A 20,827-nucleotide genomic window follows, 5' to 3' on the forward strand; every position below is an offset into this window, starting at 1 on the left:
TCTTTCATCTTGATACCATGTTGTTTTCTACTTTCAAGCCTATAAAATACAGACTATAGCTGAACTAAATTGATTTCAATGCTGGGGGTCCTCTGGATGGGCGGGGACAATTAGAGAGTGAGGGGTGATTGGCCAGAGCTGTCTAGACTTGCCCTCAGTCTGTGAGATGATTGGTCAGACCTCAGCAGGTCCCGCCTATGGGTGGTGCCTTGAACTTGCTGTATGTTGAAGCGTTGCGTTCAACCAGTGTTGAGTTTAGAGGGTCTCTCTCTACCGGGGTGACAAGTCCGACCACAGGAGCCAACAGGGGAAGTAGCTGCTGTTTGAAGAAAAAAACGCACACTTTTTATCCTTTCACCACTGGATACATAACTCGACCTGGGGTTGGATTAACTTATAACCACTCTTTTTTAGTTTTTCTTTTTAATTTGCTTTAGAAGAAACGAAAACCTCACCGAAGACAATGGGTTCCCAGTCATCCAAGGGAGATGTGGCCGCGGAGGCGAACGCTGCTGCCGCTGATGGTGCAGCTGTCAAAACCAACGGACAGGTAATTACACTCACCCGGACCACTATTTCTCTTTTTTTCAATGGAGGGGATGAGTAGAGATATATTTAAGTTGAATTTCTCACACGAAAACAACAGATCTAACATTTTTAGTCGATAAAACTTGAATGTGGGGACATTTTGGGGCAAGTCAGGTGGGGCTTTAAGCATCGTTGTCTCGTGCTGATGGCTTGCTCACAGAGCACCCCAAAAACTTAAAAAAAAAAAAAAATAGCCAGTGTGTTTATATTTATCTCCGTTGACTCGTGAAGTTGACGTATGTTGAGTAACTATGTGTTTATTTGTAGCTGAAGTCTAACCCAAAATCCGCACAACGTGTTTGATAGTGGCAGGCATTAAAGGGGGAGGGGGGCTCGAGCGCACGTAGGCACTACTCCTCCCTGTTTAAAACACTGGCTGTCGTCTGGACTCCTTATTTTGCAAATTGGGACTTTTTAAAAAAAAAGATATTAGTGCGAAGAGTCATATTGAGTCATACATATGATACTTGAGACCGTTATTAGATCATTATGAATGAAAATTGCTATAAATGATTAATTCACTAAAAATATAGGCTACGTTATTTTTGTATTATTTGAGCAGTTTGCATTTCAGCCTCGTTATTTTGGTTTTAAAAATAAATAAATAAATAAATAAATCATCAATTGGAAGTGTTTTCATTCTTCCATCATTGAGCTCCAGTCTCGTCTTTGTTGGGCCGATGTCTGTCTGGTACCTTAGGCGGTCTGTGAGGCGCTACCGCCGCCTATCGCCTGATTAGGGTACTGCAAGGCGTCGCCTCTGAGCCAGGCGACACGGTGGTTAATTGATGAGCACGACGATGCTTTGAAAAGAAATGAGAAATGTACATGTAAAATCGCTCCCCTGTGTTTTTCATGCATGTTCAGAGAGGCTTTTTGAATGTAAACATGATTTTGTGTGTCAGTTTTTGAGACAGATGACTTATTCTGTGTCAACCATTTTTCAGGAGAATGGACATGTGAAAACCAATGGGGACGTCTCCACAAAGCCTGATGGGGATGCTGCCGCCACCAACGGCTCAGCCGAGGCAGCCAAGGAGCCCGAAGCTGGCGCCGGAGGAGACGCTATTGAGCCGGCGCCAGCTGCAGATGGGGAGGCAGCCAAACCTGAAGGCGAGGCTGCAGCTAAGGAGACCCCCAAGAAGAAGAAGAAGAAGTTCTCCCTGAAGAAGTCCTTCAACTTCAAGCTGAATCTGAAGAAGAGCAAGAAGAGCGAGGCCGTCAAAGAGGAAGCAGCTGCCGCCGCCGCCCCCGCCGAGGAGAAGCCCGCCGAGAACGGAGCCGCTGCTCCCGCTGAGGAGAAGAAGGAGGAGGTGGTGAAGGAGGAGGCAGCCGCTGAACCTGCCGCTGCGGCTGCGGCCGAGGCCCCAAAGGCAGAGGAGGCCCCGGCTAAAGAGGAGGCCCCCAAGGAAGAGGCCAAGGAAGCGGCTGCTCCGGCCCCCGAGGCCACGAAACCAACAGAGGAGAGCAGCTCGACCCCCGCTCCGTCTGAAAAGAAAGAGTGATTGTACCTTAAGCTCACAATGAACTGGGTGAACTGTTTTTCAAGAGAGAAAGAAAGAGAAAATTTAAGAGTATATATATATATTTATATATATATGTGTATATGTATACATATGTATATGGATATATGTATATGTAAATATATACACATGTATGTGAGAGACTCCTTCGACGTGCCACTTTTCGTCATGATAACAAGACGACAGACTAGATTCACTAGATCACTTCCCTGGTTACTGCTCGACATCTGGACCTGGACTGAGTTTGAGGCTGTGGGTTGGTCGCGATGTGGAAATTGGATTTTAATGGCTAGAACGCGAGCAATTGACAGCATGAAGGATGGATGGAGTCAAAGCATCTTTTCCCTAAAAATCTGCAGATCAAGATGCCTCCTCGCTGAAGGAATGAAGCTAGATAAGCTACTAGGACACCACCACCACTTGAAATGACTGTTGAATAGAGCAAAAAAAAAAAATGAAATCAGAAAATTAAGAGACTCGCCAACTTTTTACATTCCTATATTTTAACCCAAATTTGAAGTATTTTGTGGTGTATTATAGAGAACCATCTTAAAGATTCAGAGAAGCTATTACTTGTTTGTTTAAAGAAAAAAAAATAGACAACTTTGATTTTTACCTTACTATGAAAAAAGAACACTTAAGCTTGCTATGTTCACTGTTGCGGTTTGATATGAAGCAGAGTTGTTTATCTGTCGTATGTGAGCCTGAATCAGCTTTGTCTCTGTAAATACATTGGATTGATTTCTGTTCTTTATTTTGCTAATGTTGACAGATGTTACTGGTTTTATTGTAAAGTTGATAATGGTAAATAAATGTTGGTTACCTGCCCATTTATGTGTCTTTATGGTCATTTACATCATGCATTACATTTGTTACAAAGTAACACAGGTGGAAGAAGTATTTCAATCGTTTACGCAAATAAAAGTAGCTATACAGATTTCACTTAAGGCACCCAAAGTAAGATTACTCATCAAACAGAGTGACCCATTACATAATCATTTATTACTAGATTTTAATTAGTAATGTATTAATGTCTCAGCATCATTGTAATGCTGCAGCTGGTGAAGGTGGGTCTAATTGTACTGGGTTTATATACTACTGGGTAGCTTAACCTATAATAATACATAATCATTTATTACAACCAAAATTCCCCAAAAAGTTGGGATGCTGTGTGAAAAGTAAAAAAAATTGGAAATAATTAAATTCAGAGTGTATATATACAAAAAAAAAGTATCAGTTTATACATAAAAATGAATTGTCTTTGTGCAGTCTTTCATTAAATAAAATGCAAAATTTGAGTAAATGTATTTAAAAAGTAGTTTAATGATTGTTTCTGCAGCCTGTTCATCATATTAAAGGTTTTTATATGACTCTAGCGTCGACAAACACCGATTGGCAATAACGTAAGTATTAGGGTTACAGAATTTTAATTCATCCACTTATTGTAACAATTAAAACCAAAAGGACACAACTTCATTGACTCTGACATTTTAAATTCCTTTGGTTCCTGCATATAAAACAAATTAAACTATAGCAGCTATACCATTTCTTACCATATTTAGCTCTAAGGCGCTGTAGGGGGCTCTGAGCCAATACCAGATATCATATGAAACCAGAAGACCTGAGAATGCATTGGTACCAACCATGTCATGATATCTTGTCAAGAAACAGGTGAAAATGCTCCAACGCTAGGATACATTTAAACAAAAAAAAAACCTGGCATGGCCGTTTTCAAAGGGCTCCCTTAACCTTTGACCTCAAGAAATCTGAATGAAAATGGGTAGCCACAAGTCCCCCTGTACAGACACGCCCACTAATCTCATGCAATTGGAACAGAAACCAAAAAGTTGTTCTCGTGATGTACAATTTTTTTCGCCATTTGTATTTGAATATATCTGCTTACAAAGCTGAGACTGAAATATTCAATGAGCCCAATCTTATTCATGTGGGATGATGTTAGCCTCCATAAAAGATAATAAAAACATTTCATTGGAGTGAAACCATTTACTGAAACATGAGCTCCCTGTATAACATGACCTGCTGTGACCTTTAGGATAACCACAGCCTCATGAAACTTCACAACCATAAACTAAAGAGCTCGGGTATTCAGAGGAAGTATTTTTAAGTACTTTCCGACGTATATTGTATACTTCAGGGATTTTTTGAGTACTTTCTAGAACAGAAGTGCTTGACATTCAATTACTAAACTGTCACTCTGGCCAGGTTTCGAATAAACACGTCAAGTCAGTTTGATTTATATCGCCCAATATTACAAATCAACCTCTGTCCTTAATAGAGTTCTGCTGATACGGGATTTGACAGATACAGACACCAATATCGGTACTGATATAGATTTTAGGAGGGAAAAATCACCAGTCCTGATGTAGTCAAATATTGAGCTGAAATGAAAAAAGACCTTTTCTATAAAGATTGTGCAGCGATTTTGCATTGATATAATCTTGCAAAGGTACTCAGAAGGCTTAGTTCTTTAAAAAAGAACTTTAGTAAAGAATACTTAATATTATTATACAAAAAAAACTGGCATGGCCGTTTTCAAAGGGGTCCCTTAACCTCTGACCTCACGAAATCTGAATGAAAATAGGTAGCCACAAGTCCCCCTGTACAGACACGCCCACTAATCTCATGCAATTGGAACAGAAACCAAAAAGTTGTTCTCATGATGTACTCATTTTTTTTGCCATTTGTATTTGAATAGTTCTGCTTACAAAGCTGAGACTCAAAATATTCAATGAGCCCAATCTTATTCATGTGGGATGATGTAAGCCTCCATAAAAAATAATAAAAAACATTTAATTGGAGTGAAACCATTTACTGAAACATGAGCTCCCTGTATAACATGACCTGATGTGACCTTTAGGATAACCACAGCCTCATGAAACTTCACAACCATAAACTAAAGAGCTCGGGTATTCAGAGGAAGTATTTTACGTACTTTCCGACGTATATTGTATATGTACTTCAGGGATTTTTTGAGTACTTTCTAGAACAGAAGTGCTTGACATTCAATTACTAAACTGTCACTCTGGCCAGGCTTCGAATAAACACGTCAAGTCAGTTTGATTTATATCGCCCAATATTACAAATCAACCTCTGTCCTTAATAGAGTTCTACTGATACGGGATTTGACAGATACAGACACCATAATCGGTACTGATATAGATTTTAGGAGGGAAAAATCACCAGTCCTGATGTAGTCAAATATTGAGCTGAAATGAAAAAAGACCTTTTCTATAAAGATTGTGCACCGATTTTGCATTGATATAATCTTGCAAAGGTACTCAGAAGGCTTAGTTCTTTAAAAAAGAACTTTAGTAAAGAATATTCAATATTATTATACAAAAAAAACCCTGGCATGGCCGTTTTCAAAGGGGTCCCTTAACCTCTGACCTCAAGAAATCTGAATGAAAATAGGTAGCCACAAGTCCCCTGTACAGACACGCCCACTAATCTCATGCAATTGGAACAGAAACCAAAAAGTTGTTCTCATGATGTACTCGTTTTTTTTCGCCATTTGTATTTGAATAGTTCTGCTTACAAAGCTGAGACTGAAATATTGAATGAGCCCAATCTAATTCATGTGGGATGATGTAAGCCTCCATAAAATATAATAAAAAACATTTAATTGGAGTGAAACCATTTACTGAAACATGAGCTCCCTGTATAACATGACCTGCTGTGACCTTTAGGATAACCATAGCCTCATGAAATTATATTCAGAGGATGTTTTTTTACGTACTTTCCGACGTATATTGTATACTTCGGGGATTTTTTGAGTACTTTCTAGGAAGAGAAATGCTTGACATTCAATTGCAAACCGTCAAAAGTTTTTGTTATCCATTGTCCATTTTTTGATCAGTTCTGGAGTGGTCAAAAATGAATCCATTTAGCACTTAATATGTGTTATAGATTGTATCAACACCCAAAATGGTTTCAACAACTTATGAGACTCGAGCATGGGGAATGTTCTTAACTCTAATACAGTTTTACAATTTTTATTGTATTCGTAATCAATAACGAAAGCAATTTGACACACAGCAAATCAAATTAATCGTCATGTTCCCAGTTTTCAGATTATGATATGAGATTATCCAGCCCTCTAAAAAAAAGGGGTGGAATGGTAAGGGCTTGAATTCATAAACAATAAAATACATCATTTCTCAGTATAACCCACTCAGGGGTTTTACTCTTACAGTCTTATTCCGGTAAAACCAGTAGCATATAATGTAGCTAGATGTTGTGTTCACAGCTCATGCACATTACAGTCAGGGTGCTAAGGTTCATTAGGCTATGCCAAAACATTTAAATGAGTAACTATGACATCAATAAAGTTTTATTTTTATTTTTGTAATTATTAGCCAGTATGGGATTGTCACTCACTCTGGCCAAGCTTCAAGTAAATACGTCAAGTCAGTTTGAGTTATATAGCCCAATATCACAAATCAACCTCTGTCCTGAATAGAGTTCTACTGATACGGGATTTGACAGACACAGACAGACAGAAAAATCACCAGTCCTGAAAGGAAAAAATACCTTTTCTATAAAGATTGTGCTCTGATTTTGCATTGACATAACCTTGCAAAGGTACTCAGAAGGCTTATTTCTTTAAAAAAGAACTTTAGTAAAGGATATTTAATATTATTATACATGACACATACAATCGATCACATTGTCAACCAGTTCTAGGAATGAATATTGGGAAATTAAAGAATGAATGAAATAAAATGTAATAAACCATGTATTATGAGTTTATGAGTATTAGGCAATTGCTGACAATTTAAATAAAGAATAAATAAAATAAAAATATATAAAGCTAACACCATCTCTGAATCACCCCAACTATCATTTTTTGTGTTATAGGTTCTGTAAAAACTGTTTTCATATCTGGGCATATTGGAGAACACATACGCAAGTAGAGTCTGCACGGTAAAAAAAACAAACAACCCTGTTGTTTTTACGGGGAAAAAAAGGGCAGCTGTGGTTGCCAGAACTTTACCGTAATAAATACGATGTAACTTTTTGTAATATTACGGTAAAATTATATTAGCTGTTCTGCAATATAATTGACAAGAAAATACTTTAAAAATGCTGCATGAATTCAAATGCTGCATGAATTCAAGTTAGAGATGTGGTGTTTAGTACATTTAACAGTGAGAAAAAGTATTTTTACAAAAAATGAATGCAAAAATGATGGCTTGTATATATATTACAGTATATTTTGTGCTACAAACACGGTGCCAGTGTATTTTGCAGTGGAGTAATGTGTTTTTATTAATTTTTTTAAATGTAAAAAATACTGTTTTGGCTGATATATACATTTACAGTGTTTCATTGTTACTGAAACTGAATGAATCCATTTATCATTTAACAGTCTTTTACTGTCATGGTTTAGCAGTTTTTCACCCTTAAATCTACAGACATTTTTTACAGTGTGATTTGTCTGTAATAGGCCAAAATATCAACTGATAAAATCAGCCAAGACTTTAAGACTCTAGTCCTTATAATAAAGAATAATCAATAATCTCACAACAAAGAAACTCTCACTCAACCCACCACACCACATGGGTTATTCTGCTATTCTCTATGAATCAAGAAACACCCACATGTGTGGAGCTGATTGGTTTGGAGATAATTGAACCCACCACCACCACCATGTTAGCACCAATGACCCCCGGCCCTCTATTAGCGTTACAGCCCTGAGATCAGCACCATTACCTCTGCCCCCCACTCACTCCTCTCCTTCACATCTACAGTTTTTCTTCCATCCTGACTGTGGTTAACTGAACACAGCAGTCCTGCTCTGGATAAACTGACCTAGTTCACATGGTGATATGATTAGTTGAGATCTGAGCTACATTTGTACCAAGCCTTCAAACAATTATGAATTATTTAAAGCAAGCAGTAGCTCCACATCGATACTCTGCCTCTAGATGCAGACGATTGAGTTCAAACAGTATTTTATTACAAGAGTCTCTAAGAAAAATCATCTCAGCTCAACAGTGAATTGTGTACATTTTTCACATCTTTACACTTGCAGCAGGTACAGTAAGTTGTACATTATTCATGGCTGCTCCACAAGGAGTTAATATCTCCAGTGTTCTGTTTATCTTCTATATCGCTGTTTTGTTTGCATTGCATGCTATACATGATCCGCTCAGGGGTTCTGCATTTCTCTTTCAGCGATGACAGTCTGCAGAGATTTGGAAGTAACAGTCAAAACCATGTGGGTTCACACTGACACCTGGTGGCCATTGTGTGGAATGCAGCAAAGCTGGTCACCTATTGTATGGTTTCCCAATCTGTCATCCTCCATCAATATGCATAATCAGTCTCAGTTCACACTACACTATGATACAGGGACATGAGAAAAATACATTTCATGCGTTCTTCAAATTATCTTCATACACTGTAAAAAAAATCTGTTAAATTTAGGGTAAAATACCAGCAGCTGTGGTTGCCAGAAATTCACCATAAAAAATACAGTGAGCGTATGTAAATGTCAATATCAGCAAAAACTGTCATTTATATTGAATAATCCCATTACTATTAGGATAATTGTGTCATAATGCTATTTTTCCATTAATTTGACTTGATTTTTAAAATATTTTTACAGCAAATCTGTGTTTCCTACAGTTTATGACAGTCGAATTTAAAGTTTTATGCTGTTCTTTGATTTACAGTAATTAAAAGTATCTACTAGAGTGATGTACAATGTTTAATTTTACGACCTATTTCTGATGTAATTTGACAGTGTTTTACTGTAATTTCTACAAACATTTTTACAGTGTAGCCGTGTTTTAAATGTACAGAAACAGGAAAGAATATGCATTTGTACATGTTCCTGTCCAGAATTGTTTGCAACATTTGAATGGCCAAAACACATGACCTGCTTGCAAATGCCATTTTATTTTATTTTAGGGGGCTGACCTAACATCTGGAATGAACATTGATGTTTAATTAATTCACCATTTTTCTTTTTGATCAAAGTGAAGTGTCTCTGTCAAGCTATTGAAATAAAATAATTGTAGAAATATGTCGTCAGAAAACATGTATATGAAATGCAGTATATTCAGATTGTAAAGGTCTACAGATGAAGTGGACTTGGCTTCTTTTTGTCTTGTTCTTGTTATAAATTTAGCTGAGACAATGGAGGCAATATGAAGATTATACAAAAGACAGATCAAACCCATTGTTAAAATGAATAAACCAACACAATTTTGACTGATCTTTCCTTGATTGCACAATAAAAAAATACATGATTTAAGAAGATATTTTTTTCAGATATCTCATTGTAATAACCCAACTGCAGACTGAACAAAAATAAATAAATAAATAATAAATCAAAGCAGAGATATCAGTTTTTGCAAATTAACTAATTTGTAGATGGGCATATTGATTTCAGATGGAAAGATCCAAGCTTAGATACATGCAATTTAAAATTAAACTAGATCATTAAACCATCAACAAATGGAGAGGAAACTTATCTTCAAACACTATATTAATCTTTTAAGGCTGACATAAAGGTTTATCAGGGAAATTATTTATATCAGGCATGACAGACAGCATGAAACTGATGCAGGCTTTTTAAGTCACCACATCATTAATTGAAATATTTCTAAAATAATTATAAAAACAAGAAATCAATCAAATGATGCTGTTCCTGATTTCAACCTGCAGGTTACACGATATTGCAGTAATATCATGAAAACAAAAAACAGAAAATTCAGCAAACTGTCTTATTTTACTTGAAAATGAAAATGTTCATCCATTAAGCGAAGTTCACTCATTGTTTGAACCATTCAGGATTTAATTTAAGAAACATTTAGAGTCTTTCAGATTTATAGGGAATAAGGAATGGTGTTCATATGCTTCAATAGAATTGAAAATAACTGTAGCTTATTAGCTGATGTTATATGGAATGAAATGCCCTCCAGGGGGTACTTGAGATTTTAAAATATACATTTAAAAAGTAGCATCCATGCAAAAATCCTTTAAAAATAATTTCATACAAATTTTAGAAAAATATAAGTATAAGTTCATAAAATAAATGTTATCTTCAGTAGGCTATTCAATGTCTTTATCCTAAGAACCCAGAGTGTCCCCCATACCAGGATGGTTGGACCCAACCTGTCATATGCCACCTGGCATCACCTGTCAATCACTTGAAAACTCAAAGATGGAGTCATTATAGTTTTAAATGGTTATATGGTCACTGTTTTTACTACATTAGTTTGAATCACTACATTTTAGTGATGAGAAATATTTGCAATAAATGTAATCAATTATTATTAACATTTAAAATGTTTGAAATTGCACAGCATTCTGTTTTTAAGTCTCTTTTTTTTTCAACCAAAAATGCTTTGCCCTGGTTAGAGGGTACTTGGCTGAAAAAACATTTCACAGGGGGTACATCACTGAAAAAAAGGTTGAGAACCACTGCTCTATAGAAAGTGGGTCATACCTGCTCCATTACTGTTTGATGCCCAAAAGTTCTATGTGTTTGCATTCATTGTAATGACTGTTATACTACAAAGTTGGTGGAGATTAGAAATTTCTGAACATTGCAAATGAGCTCTCCTCTCCATGAATCAATGAAAGACTTGTGCTGTGTGTCTGTGCCAGTCTAGACACTGTCTGGATGAGCTGCTGCAGCCTCGGCGCTCCTTGGTTTGTAATAGCGGCGCCTCCCAGCCGGGCGGGGCGGCCTCTGTGATTGGTGGAGCAGCTCAGCGCTAGTTCCCTGGTGGTGCAAGAGAGAAGCCGGTTTGCACGAAACAGTGGGGTAATTGGTGTAAAATGGCGCTGTCTCAAGGAACAAAGAAAAAAGTTTGCTATTACTATGACGGTAAATATCCAACTTGTGCATCTTAGTTCCTCCAGTATTGAAGCGGTCTTGTCGGCGTGTTTATGTTTAGGAAATTTCACATGTATTTTTTAAAAGTGTGCAGCACGAGCATGCTAGCTAGCGAGCTAACGTTAGCTTGTTCGGTTTGCTAACAAGCCTCTTTAGGCTACATGCTATGCTAAGCTAGCTGTTAGCTTGCTGCACGCAGTGTGTCATCCGGTGTTCACCTCCGTTTGGAGTTACCCCACAAACCGGACAATTCCCTTAATTTATTCAAACCTTTTATTGTATTGTGATGTGTTTATAAACGGTAATCTGGTCATCAATGGGACAGATGAGCCATGAATCTACCCGCCGCTAATTTCATCAATGTCCCCCCAAATTGCTATCAACTTCCGAGAAGTGGGTACCGACCGGTGCACCGGGTGTCACTTATTCAGCGAGTGGTTGTTCTCATAGATATCTATGGTTGTTCTAATACAGGGGTCTGCAACCTTTACTAACCAAAGAGCCAAAACAAGAGGAAAATATCATAATGGAGCCGCATACCTTATTTTGAGCCTCACTATGAAGATGATACAGCCTACTGAGTCTAAATGAACCCACCCATGATATTAATGGGTCATAATGTACTGAATATACATAAGCTGAATAGCTCAATATCTATCAAGTACCATTTGAGAATGCAGTATTTAAATTTGTGAGTAGGGAATGGACTATATGAATGTGATAATGAATGTAATACTTAATAACTTATTTGAATAATTTCTGATGATTTTTAATGCTGTCTACATTGGTCATTGTTTTTTAGAGCTGCAACAATGATTTGATTAATCAAGCAATAATTGATTATTAAATTAATCGTCAACTACTTTGATAATCGAATAATTGGTTTGAGCAGTTTTTTCAAATACAATTAGTCCAAATTCTCTGATTTGAGCTTCTTCAATGTGGATATTTCTGGTTTCTTTGTTCCTTTGTGACTATAAACTGAATATCTCTTTGGTTTGTGGACAAAACAAGAGATTTGAGGATGTGATCTTGTGGTTTGGGAAACACTGATTGATATTTTTCAGCATTTTTTTGACCAAACAACTAATTGATTAATCGTTTAAATAATCGACAGATTAATTGATAATAAAAATAATCGTTAGTTGCAGCCCTAGAATGTAATAATGAATGTAATACTTGTGAATTTAATAACTTATTTGAATAATTTCTGATGATTTTGAATGATGTCTACAATGTTTCATTGTTTTTTTACATTATCGTTAAGTGACATATTTTTATTATTTTTTTGGACCCCAGGAAGACTAGCTCGTCCCATTTGGGTGACAGCTAATCACGATTCTTTTAACAATAATGAGCATTTATTAGTATGATTTTGTCAGAATGCAGCCAGGACCCAAGTGCAAATGAGAGACTGGAATTGAAGGAAAAACTCAAAACTAGGCTTGATGTTGGCAAAAATTAGAGCCTTAGACTTTATTCATCCATGGTAGGGCTGGGCGATATGGACCAAAAGTCATATCCCGATTATATATTTAGGCTGAATATCGATATACAATATATATCCCCATATTTTTATCACAAAGTGAGAGCAAATGTTCAGTCAAAGTCAAAGCTAAATATGACCTGTAATAGTTTTATTGAAACCGTTTATTTAAGTGAACATAATTACTGTATAACAACAGGAGTAGCTTTTTTAAAATCTAAGCTCCGCAAAGTGCACATTTAAATAAAAATAGCTTATGAAATAGAATAGGCCAATCTTTTTCTGAAATAAATATATTTATATAAGAAAAGAATAACGAACATTGCATTTAAGACGAGACAAAAACAAGAGCATCACTGTGATACAAATGTGCCAACATTATCATTTTATCATGTTTTCATTATTGAAAATTGAAAATTAAGTTAGATTAATCAGCAAGATCTAGTTTGGCATGACGTTGTTTTGACAGCCAAGATGCATTGTAGCCCAAGTTTCTCAAGCAAATGTTGTAATACATACTTCTTCTGGATCATTTTTCCTTTCCAAGGGGACGTGGGGAACTACTACTATGGTCAGGGCCATCCCATGAAACCCCACAGGATCCGCATGACCCACAACCTGCTTCTCAACTATGGACTGTACAGGAAAATGGAGATCTATGTGAGTTATATCACTCAGCACAACTCCCCCAGACTCTGTGACATTATGTTTATATTGTAAACTTCATCGAATAAATTGTAAATGAAACAAATTTGAGATGCTGTACAGCACACTATAATCAGCACTCAATAATAAACTTTTTTTTTTTATCTACTTAAATTTGGAAAGTTTTAGAGTGCCTCAAGGCTTGGAACATTATGATTTAAGTATAGGAAGTACATCCATTCCCATGGTAAATTATGTCTCATTAGTTGCAATTTTGGTGCTATATTTTGCCTTTTTTTTGCTTGAGAACTGATAAAAAGAATGTCAAAAATACCACATTAAAACACCATGACTTTGAGGAACAGCACAGCTGTTTTGGTTTAAAAAACTTTTGACATTTTGGAGATTTTTTTCTGGAAACTACTGAGAAACCCCCTTATTGTCAATATACTTCAGAAGTCATACTTCCTCTGAATTTGCTACGTCTCTAGTTTGTGGATTTAAGGTTTCACGAGGCTGTGATTATTCTTAAGGTTACAACAGGTCAGTAACATAACTTTGATTATTATTTTGCCCCCTTGCCAATAAGATTCACAACATGGTTGGTGCCTATAGATTCTTTAGTTCATCATTAGAGCAGAGAGGCTGACAAATGTTGAATAGTGAGCTGTCACTGTCTTCCTCATGCTGTTTCTGCATGTTTACAGAGACCACACAAAGCCAGTGGTGAAGAGATGACAAAGTACCACAGTGATGACTACATTAAGTTCCTGCGGTCCATCAGACCTGACAACATGTCTGAGTACAGCAAACAGATGCAGAGATGTGAGTGTCAGCCTTTCTCTCAATGCACGCTGAAGTATTTTTACTGTCCACATGTGTTAAATCTTTCTGTCTTGTTCTTCCTCACAGTCAATGTGGGAGAGGACTGTCCTGTGTTTGATGGACTGTTTGAGTTTTGCCAGCTCTCAACGGGCGGATCTGTCGGTAAGTTATTCCAACCACACTTTGCATAATAACTGTAGTGTACCATCGTCAAACAAGAGAGACATTTCGATCGGTCCATGGAATAAATCTGAAGTGTATAGAAACAAGTTCCTGTGGTAGTCCTCTCCAGGGAGTATACGCCACAGCACTGTTCAAAGGGTGCTTTGAAAATCTATAATTTATTATAGAGAACTGATAAATAGACTGAATGATTAGTTGATCAGCAGAATAATAATCAGCAACTTTTTAGATCATAGATTAATCATTCAAGTCATTTTCCGACACAGAATTGGCAGAAAATGTGAATTTGTGTCGCCAGATATACTTTGGCAGCTTTAAATATATAGTCTGTGTGTAAAACACTGCAAAAAATCCGGTTTAAGCTTGTACACTGGACTGGACTGTCATAAACAGAAATCAACTGTTCTCCCTACTTCTTCTTTTTTTTTTTTTTTTTTTTAACTTTCATTTTTATTTGGATTTTTTTCATTTGAATACAATAACACACAAACTAACAACAAAAGAAAACCACTTCCATTAGCAGCTTATAGGTCCTTCCATTCAGCCACAATGCAACAATTCTGTCCTGCTCTGTTGTCATTACTATAATTACTAGTGGTGTCACCCTCACCCCTTCTGTAATAATTCCCCATTCCCATTTCCCTTCAAACCGTTCCTCCCACATTATCAAGGTATGTTTGAACCTCTCCATATCATAAATCTCCTCCATAATACTCAGCCACTGTTCTCTAGTAGGGGGTCTACCTTATACCTGGCCCTGGCCTAATTGCTTTCCTGCTAGCCACCAATAATACATTCACCAGGTATTTATCTCCTCCTTGTACCTCCTCTTGTGGAATGTCCCCCAGATATAATACCAGACAAGTCTTTGGTATCTCATATCCCAGTATCTCCCTCAGCACACTCCAGGCTCCCTCCCAACATCCCTCCATCTTTTGACATTTCCAAAACACAAGCCTCCGCTTGACCACACAACCTCCAACATGATTTCTGATCTGGTGTGCATCTCCCCTTAGGTGTTATGAAAAACCTTATAATGTTCTTCCACCCAAATGCTCACCATATCCTAAAGCTAGTGGCTGAGGGTTGAACCTTGCACACATTATACCAGTCATCTTCTGTTATTTCTATTCCAAGCTCTTTTCCCCATTTTTCTTTAATATAGACAGTTGAATTACCCCCACTGGCACCTAGAGCTTGGTATGGAGCTGAGAATACTCCCTTCATATGCATTTATCATTATTTTAATAATCATGTTCAGTTATTTGCGTTCTTCTAACTTTACTTCCTTTAAATAATAATCCCTCACCTGAAAATATCAAATTAAGTTAGAACTCATCCCCTCTCTGGTTGTGCGTTTGAATTTTGGCTTTTTCGATGTTTTAAAGTCTATCCACTCATTTGCTAAACCAGAAGTCTGTTCTCCCTACTTCAAGCCATGTTTGGCTGTTTCCATAGAGGTGAAGGACTTACTTATTATATTACAGTTAAAAAATGAGGCAGCAGTGAGTTCATGTGACAGGATCAAAAGAAGCCCTGACACTGCTTGGGCTTCAGATGGTTAATATAAGATAACATATTTGGATCAACACACCAAAGTCCATTAATTTCATATTGTGTTTTCTTACTCTGTTCATTCATTCTTCCAGCCGGGGCGTTGAAGTTGAACAAGCAGCAGACAGATATCGCCATCAACTGGGCTGGTGGACTCCACCATGCCAAGAAGTCAGAGGCCTCAGGTTTCTGCTACGTTAACGACATCGTCCTGGCCATCCTCGAGCTGCTCAAGTAAGCTGCTGCCTTCCTTTTTGAAAATGTAATCATCCTGCTTTTCCACCCATCTGTCAGATTTCAATTAATTTGGGTCCCCAAAGAAATCTGGCACATACATGTTTGATAGGTTTAGCTGGATTAGATCTACACCTGCTTCATTACCAATGCACATAATCAAACAAGGCTTCTTAACCTGCCAAACACTAGATTGCTGCCTTTAACATTTTTCATACTTATGCCATAAAAAAGGCCATTCTATATTATACAGAAATATAATCATAAAATGTCATAGTATGGTATGCAGTCCAAGTATACTTTGCCTTAAAATGTCATAGTGTAGTATGCCTTTAAATATGCAGAAATAATGTCATAGTATAGTATGTCTTAAAATATGCCATAAATATGTCATAGTATAGTATGTCTTAAAATATGTCATAGTATAGTATGTCTTAAAATATGTCATAGTATGGTATGTCTTAAAATATGCTATATATATGTCATAGTATAGTATGTCTTAAAATATGCCATAAATATGTCATCGTATAGTATGTCTTAAAATATGCCATATATATGTCATAGTATAGTATGCCTTTAAATATGCAGAAAAATGTCATAGTATAGTAGGTCTTGAAATATGCTATAAAATGTCAGTGTAGTATGTGTTAAAATACAGTATAAACTGTAGAAAATGTGTTTTTATAAGGATTTATGTAAAGGGGGAAAAAAAAGTTATTCATAAAGTATTTTGGTTTGTTTCCTTTTTTTAAACATGCACTGTGACAGAAAACACACAGAAATTCCTAACTTCAAACCATTGAAAAACATGTTAAAATACTTAAAGTGCTTAATTTCAATACTACTTCATTTTTCATGTATTTATATTCACACAGGAGTACATAAAACAGGCTTTACCGTGTGTCTCTTCATTGAATTACCAGAAAACACACTATATCATGATTCCTGGTGCCTGTGTTCTACCCTGTTTCATATAATTGATCGACGTTATTTAAACGGCTCTTGAGAAGTCCTTCACTGAGCTGTGTCTCCTCTGCAGGTACCACCAGAGGGTGTTATACATAGACATTGACATCCACCACGGTGATGGAGTGGAGGAGGCCTTCTACACCACAGACAGGGTCATGACTGTCTCTTTCCACAAGTATGGGGAATACTTCCCCGGCACTGGAGACCTGAGGGTTAGTCTCCTTGCTCACATTTCACTTTGAGGATCATCTTGTGCATGTGTGGCCATTAATTCAGTGGTATCTCTGTGTGTGCAGGACATCGGAGCTGGGAAGGGCAAGTACTACGCTGTAAACTACCCACTCAGAGACGGTATCGATGATGAGTCCTACGAAGCCATCTTCAAACCTGTAAGTGTTTTTGTTATAAGAATTTTTCAGAGTGACCCTTCAATAAAGACAGTTGGATTCAGAGTATCAAAGTTTAAGTTGAATTTAATTAAGGTCTTGTACAAGAGGAGCGTTTAAATCATGCAACACAGTGAGTAAGGTTACAGAGAAAAAGGCTCACATGATAGTCAAAACTGTTGGCTTATATGCCTCCTATAGTGGGAGGTTTCCAACGCCTAGTTGACCTGTCTGACACAGATGCTGTTATTATCAGTTCCCCAAAGTCAAAGGTACGGTCAGCAGAAATACGTCTGACCGTGTCTGACTCCCCCTGTCATGTGTACTTCCCTTTATCTAAACATATAGTTAACCTTATCTAGCCTGCCAGCTTTTAGCAGAAACACTGGTCTGATGTAACCCAAAGCCAGTGCCTCTACATGCAGCAGACAGGATCACATTTGCGTAATATGATTAAAACGTTGGAAAAACCCCAGATTAATACAAATTTTTATAACAGTCTTGTCAAGGTTCTGCGTGATCACGTTTTTCCATGCAGGGTTGTTAATATGCGTTTGTGTGTGTTAGATCATGGCTAAAGTCATGGAGATGTACCAGCCGAGTGCTGTTGTCCTCCAGTGTGGAGCTGATTCTCTGTCTGGAGACAGACTGGGCTGCTTCAACCTCACCATCAAAGGTAAAAAAGATTAAAAAAAATTCACTCTCCCAAGACAATATTCAGTGCTTTTCTACTTCAGAGAATTTTAAAGGTGTGTGTTCCTTTAGGCCATGCCAAATGCGTGGAGTACATCAAAAGTTTCAACCTGCCCCTGCTGATGCTGGGTGGAGGAGGTTACACCATTCGCAACGTGGCCCGCTGCTGGACGTACGAAACGGCCGTGGCCTTGGACTGCTCCATCCCCAACGAGCTGCCCTACAACGATTACTTTGAGTACTTCGGGCCCGACTTCAAGCTGCACATCAGCCCGTCCAATATGACCAACCAGAACACCAACGAATACCTGGAGAAGATCAAACAGCGTCTGTTTGAAAACCTCCGCATGCTGCCTCACGCCCCTGGCGTCCAGATGCAGGCGATCCCCGAGGACGCTCCCCACCCAGACAGCGGAGACGAGGAGGAGGAGGACCCCGACAAACGCGTCTCTAGTAAGTGACAGAAGGACACCGTGGCCCAGATCTAGTCTGCATTTGGCGTTAAAGGGATATTAACCCATTGACGCCTGGAAAGCGGATACGTCGTTTTGTAGTATTTGTATAAGCTCTCAAATACCTTTTTGAATTTCATTTCTATCTGCTACAGAGGCTGAAAAATCTATTATTTAGTAGAAGAGTTGACACTTTTTTTTTCCAGAATTTCCAGAAAATTAGAGGCTTATTTTAAAATCGCCCAGCGATTTTTCAGGCCTCAATGGGTTAATATGGTGTGTGTTCTGTGTTTCAGTTCGGGCCCACGACAAGAGGATAGCCTGCGAGGAGGAGTTCTCAGACTCTGAGGACGAGGCGGAGGGGCAGGGAGGAGGCCGCAGGAACGCAGCCAACCACAAGAAGGCAAAACGAGTGAAGAAAGAGGAAGAGAAGGAAGGAGAGGAAAAGAAAGGTAAGACTTAATCACATGTCCAGTTGCTATTTGTAGATGGTCAAAAATTGTAATAACCATCCTTGTTTTTGTTTTCTCCTAGAAGTGAAAGAGGAGGAGAAGGAGGAGGAGAAGATGGACACATCAGGGTAAGAGATCTGCTCCTTCTGATTGACCCCTTTAGACCGGATGCTACATCTGGGTGTTTTGGATGATCTTGTCTTTTTTAAGACCTGAATCGCTAAAATGCAATTCCCTACACGCGTGGAAAACGAAAGGGGGAAAACTAAACAAAGAAAATATTATTCCACGCCTCCACACGGAATAATTGACAGAAGAGACGAGATCATCCAAAACACACGTGTCTTCTTTGATGGACGATGACTGATGAGGGAACGACATAGAAGCCAACTTCATTATTGACAATAAATCTGACAATGACCCAGACTAATGTGCACACAGACCCACGCATTGATATCTGCAGTTACAATTGGATGATAATCTACACTATCACAGCTACACTGTGAACAAACTGTCTTAAAGATATTTCACAACTACTGACAGTTTGCTTTATTGAAAATATGACTCTTACCTTTATCTTTATGTGCCACACAGTGTAATACAGTTTTCATTTGATATTTTTTAGGACAAGGTGATGATTTACAGTTAAAGCCAAGGGTTTAAGCTTTCAGATGGTTTTAATTTCATATTTGTATGTGCTACAAAGGATGAGAAATAGATTAACTAGTAAACTTTGATATTTTGTGCAGTTTTCCAGAAAACCCTCTGGTTTCGGGAGGTTGTTTTGAAACAATGCTGTGGTTTTAGAGGGTGTTTTTAGGCTTACTTAGGTCTTAATGCATTAAGCTTTCTTAGAATAGGTAACCTGGTAAAGTGAAAACTCGTGCATATTAACAGTTTTCAAGTCTAAGTTTTTCTGTTTTACTCCGTAATAAATACACACTACTGAATAAATTAAGCCAAAGCCGTTAGAAGTTAGACTGTGAGTGGGTATTTTATTGCTTAAACTCTTTAACTGTTTGTGTTTCAGTCCAAAAGAAGAGGTGAAGTCAACCTGAAGTCTGGCAGGAGGAGAAATGGTTGGTCGTACTGTTGTCCTTGAGCCCCACTGATTCCTTTATTCTCCTGCTGCAGCGATAGGACCTCTTTTGTATTCCTGTTTTATTATGCATTTTTATGGGCAAACCTGGTTTACACTGTATTATTTACATTTGTTTCCAACCTCAGTGAAGCACCAGTGTAGTGCGTGCTTATCTGATCAAGTAAGCATCTATTAGTGACTGAAAACTTGACCTTATGCTGAGTGTAAACTCAGCCCAGCTGGAGCTTCATTTAGTATAAAACAAATGCCACAATTCCTTTTTCAGCTGCTGTGTGAACCAGGTCTGCTTAAATGTGAAGAAAAGCACTCACATGATTACATTTCCTATCATGGCGTTTCAGATTTAAATATGTTTATGGGGCTCCTGTTAAAATTCCTGCAGAGATGTAGATGATTTCTAAGTGTAGTGCGCACATGCAGAAAGGCTTTGTTAGTTTTCAAACATCTATTTATGATACTGTTAGAATAACCAGCATTCAACGTGCTGTGTTAATTTATCAGTGAATGCATGTTAAGCATGTACATAGTGCTCCCTTTGTCCAGACAGATCTCTGCTCAGTAACTTATTTTACATCATGAACACAGTCAGTCCCTTGAGCCCATCTTCCTCTGAATATCTGCTCAGTGTTGATTTTTTTTTTCTTCCTGCATCGTTTGAATGTTGAAGTATGAATGGATGTGAACCTCTTCAGAGGCTTATGTTTGGAAGTGTTTTAGATATTTTGTACCATTATACATAAAGGTGGAGTGAGTGGGTTAGATGGCCTCTTTACATCTGGTTGTTTGGAGTTTTATCCTTGTGAAATGTGCATTATCATAACTTTGTAATAAAAAATAAAGAAAACTGATTCACTTTTTCATTA

At 37.7% G+C, this 20,827-nt stretch overlaps 2 protein-coding genes across 2 annotated transcripts; both read left to right on the forward strand.

Annotated features, from left to right (window-relative positions):
- Nucleotides 1-243: 243 nt before the first annotated feature.
- Nucleotides 244-2,941, forward strand: marcksl1b (MARCKS-like 1b). Its single transcript, XM_059349128.1, has 2 exons — nucleotides 244-550; nucleotides 1,536-2,941. The coding sequence occupies exons 1-2, from the start codon at nucleotides 464-466 to the stop codon at nucleotides 2,091-2,093; spliced, it is 645 nt and encodes a 214-aa protein (XP_059205111.1). The 5' UTR covers nucleotides 244-463; the 3' UTR covers nucleotides 2,094-2,941.
- Nucleotides 2,942-10,876: 7,935 nt separating this feature from the next.
- LOC131985414 (probable histone deacetylase 1-B) lies at nucleotides 10,877-20,812 on the forward strand. Its single transcript, XM_059350485.1, has 12 exons — nucleotides 10,877-10,974; nucleotides 13,017-13,129; nucleotides 13,822-13,939; nucleotides 14,027-14,101; nucleotides 15,772-15,910; nucleotides 16,950-17,091; nucleotides 17,176-17,268; nucleotides 17,833-17,941; nucleotides 18,031-18,411; nucleotides 18,707-18,862; nucleotides 18,945-18,990; nucleotides 19,893-20,812. The coding sequence occupies exons 1-12, from the start codon at nucleotides 10,926-10,928 to the stop codon at nucleotides 19,918-19,920; spliced, it is 1,449 nt and encodes a 482-aa protein (XP_059206468.1). The 5' UTR covers nucleotides 10,877-10,925; the 3' UTR covers nucleotides 19,921-20,812.
- Nucleotides 20,813-20,827: the final 15 nt, after the last annotated feature.

Source organism: Centropristis striata, chromosome 14 (assembly GCF_030273125.1).
Source record: "Centropristis striata isolate RG_2023a ecotype Rhode Island chromosome 14, C.striata_1.0, whole genome shotgun sequence".
In the NCBI taxonomy this organism is placed as follows: domain Eukaryota; kingdom Metazoa; phylum Chordata; class Actinopteri; order Perciformes; family Serranidae; genus Centropristis; species Centropristis striata.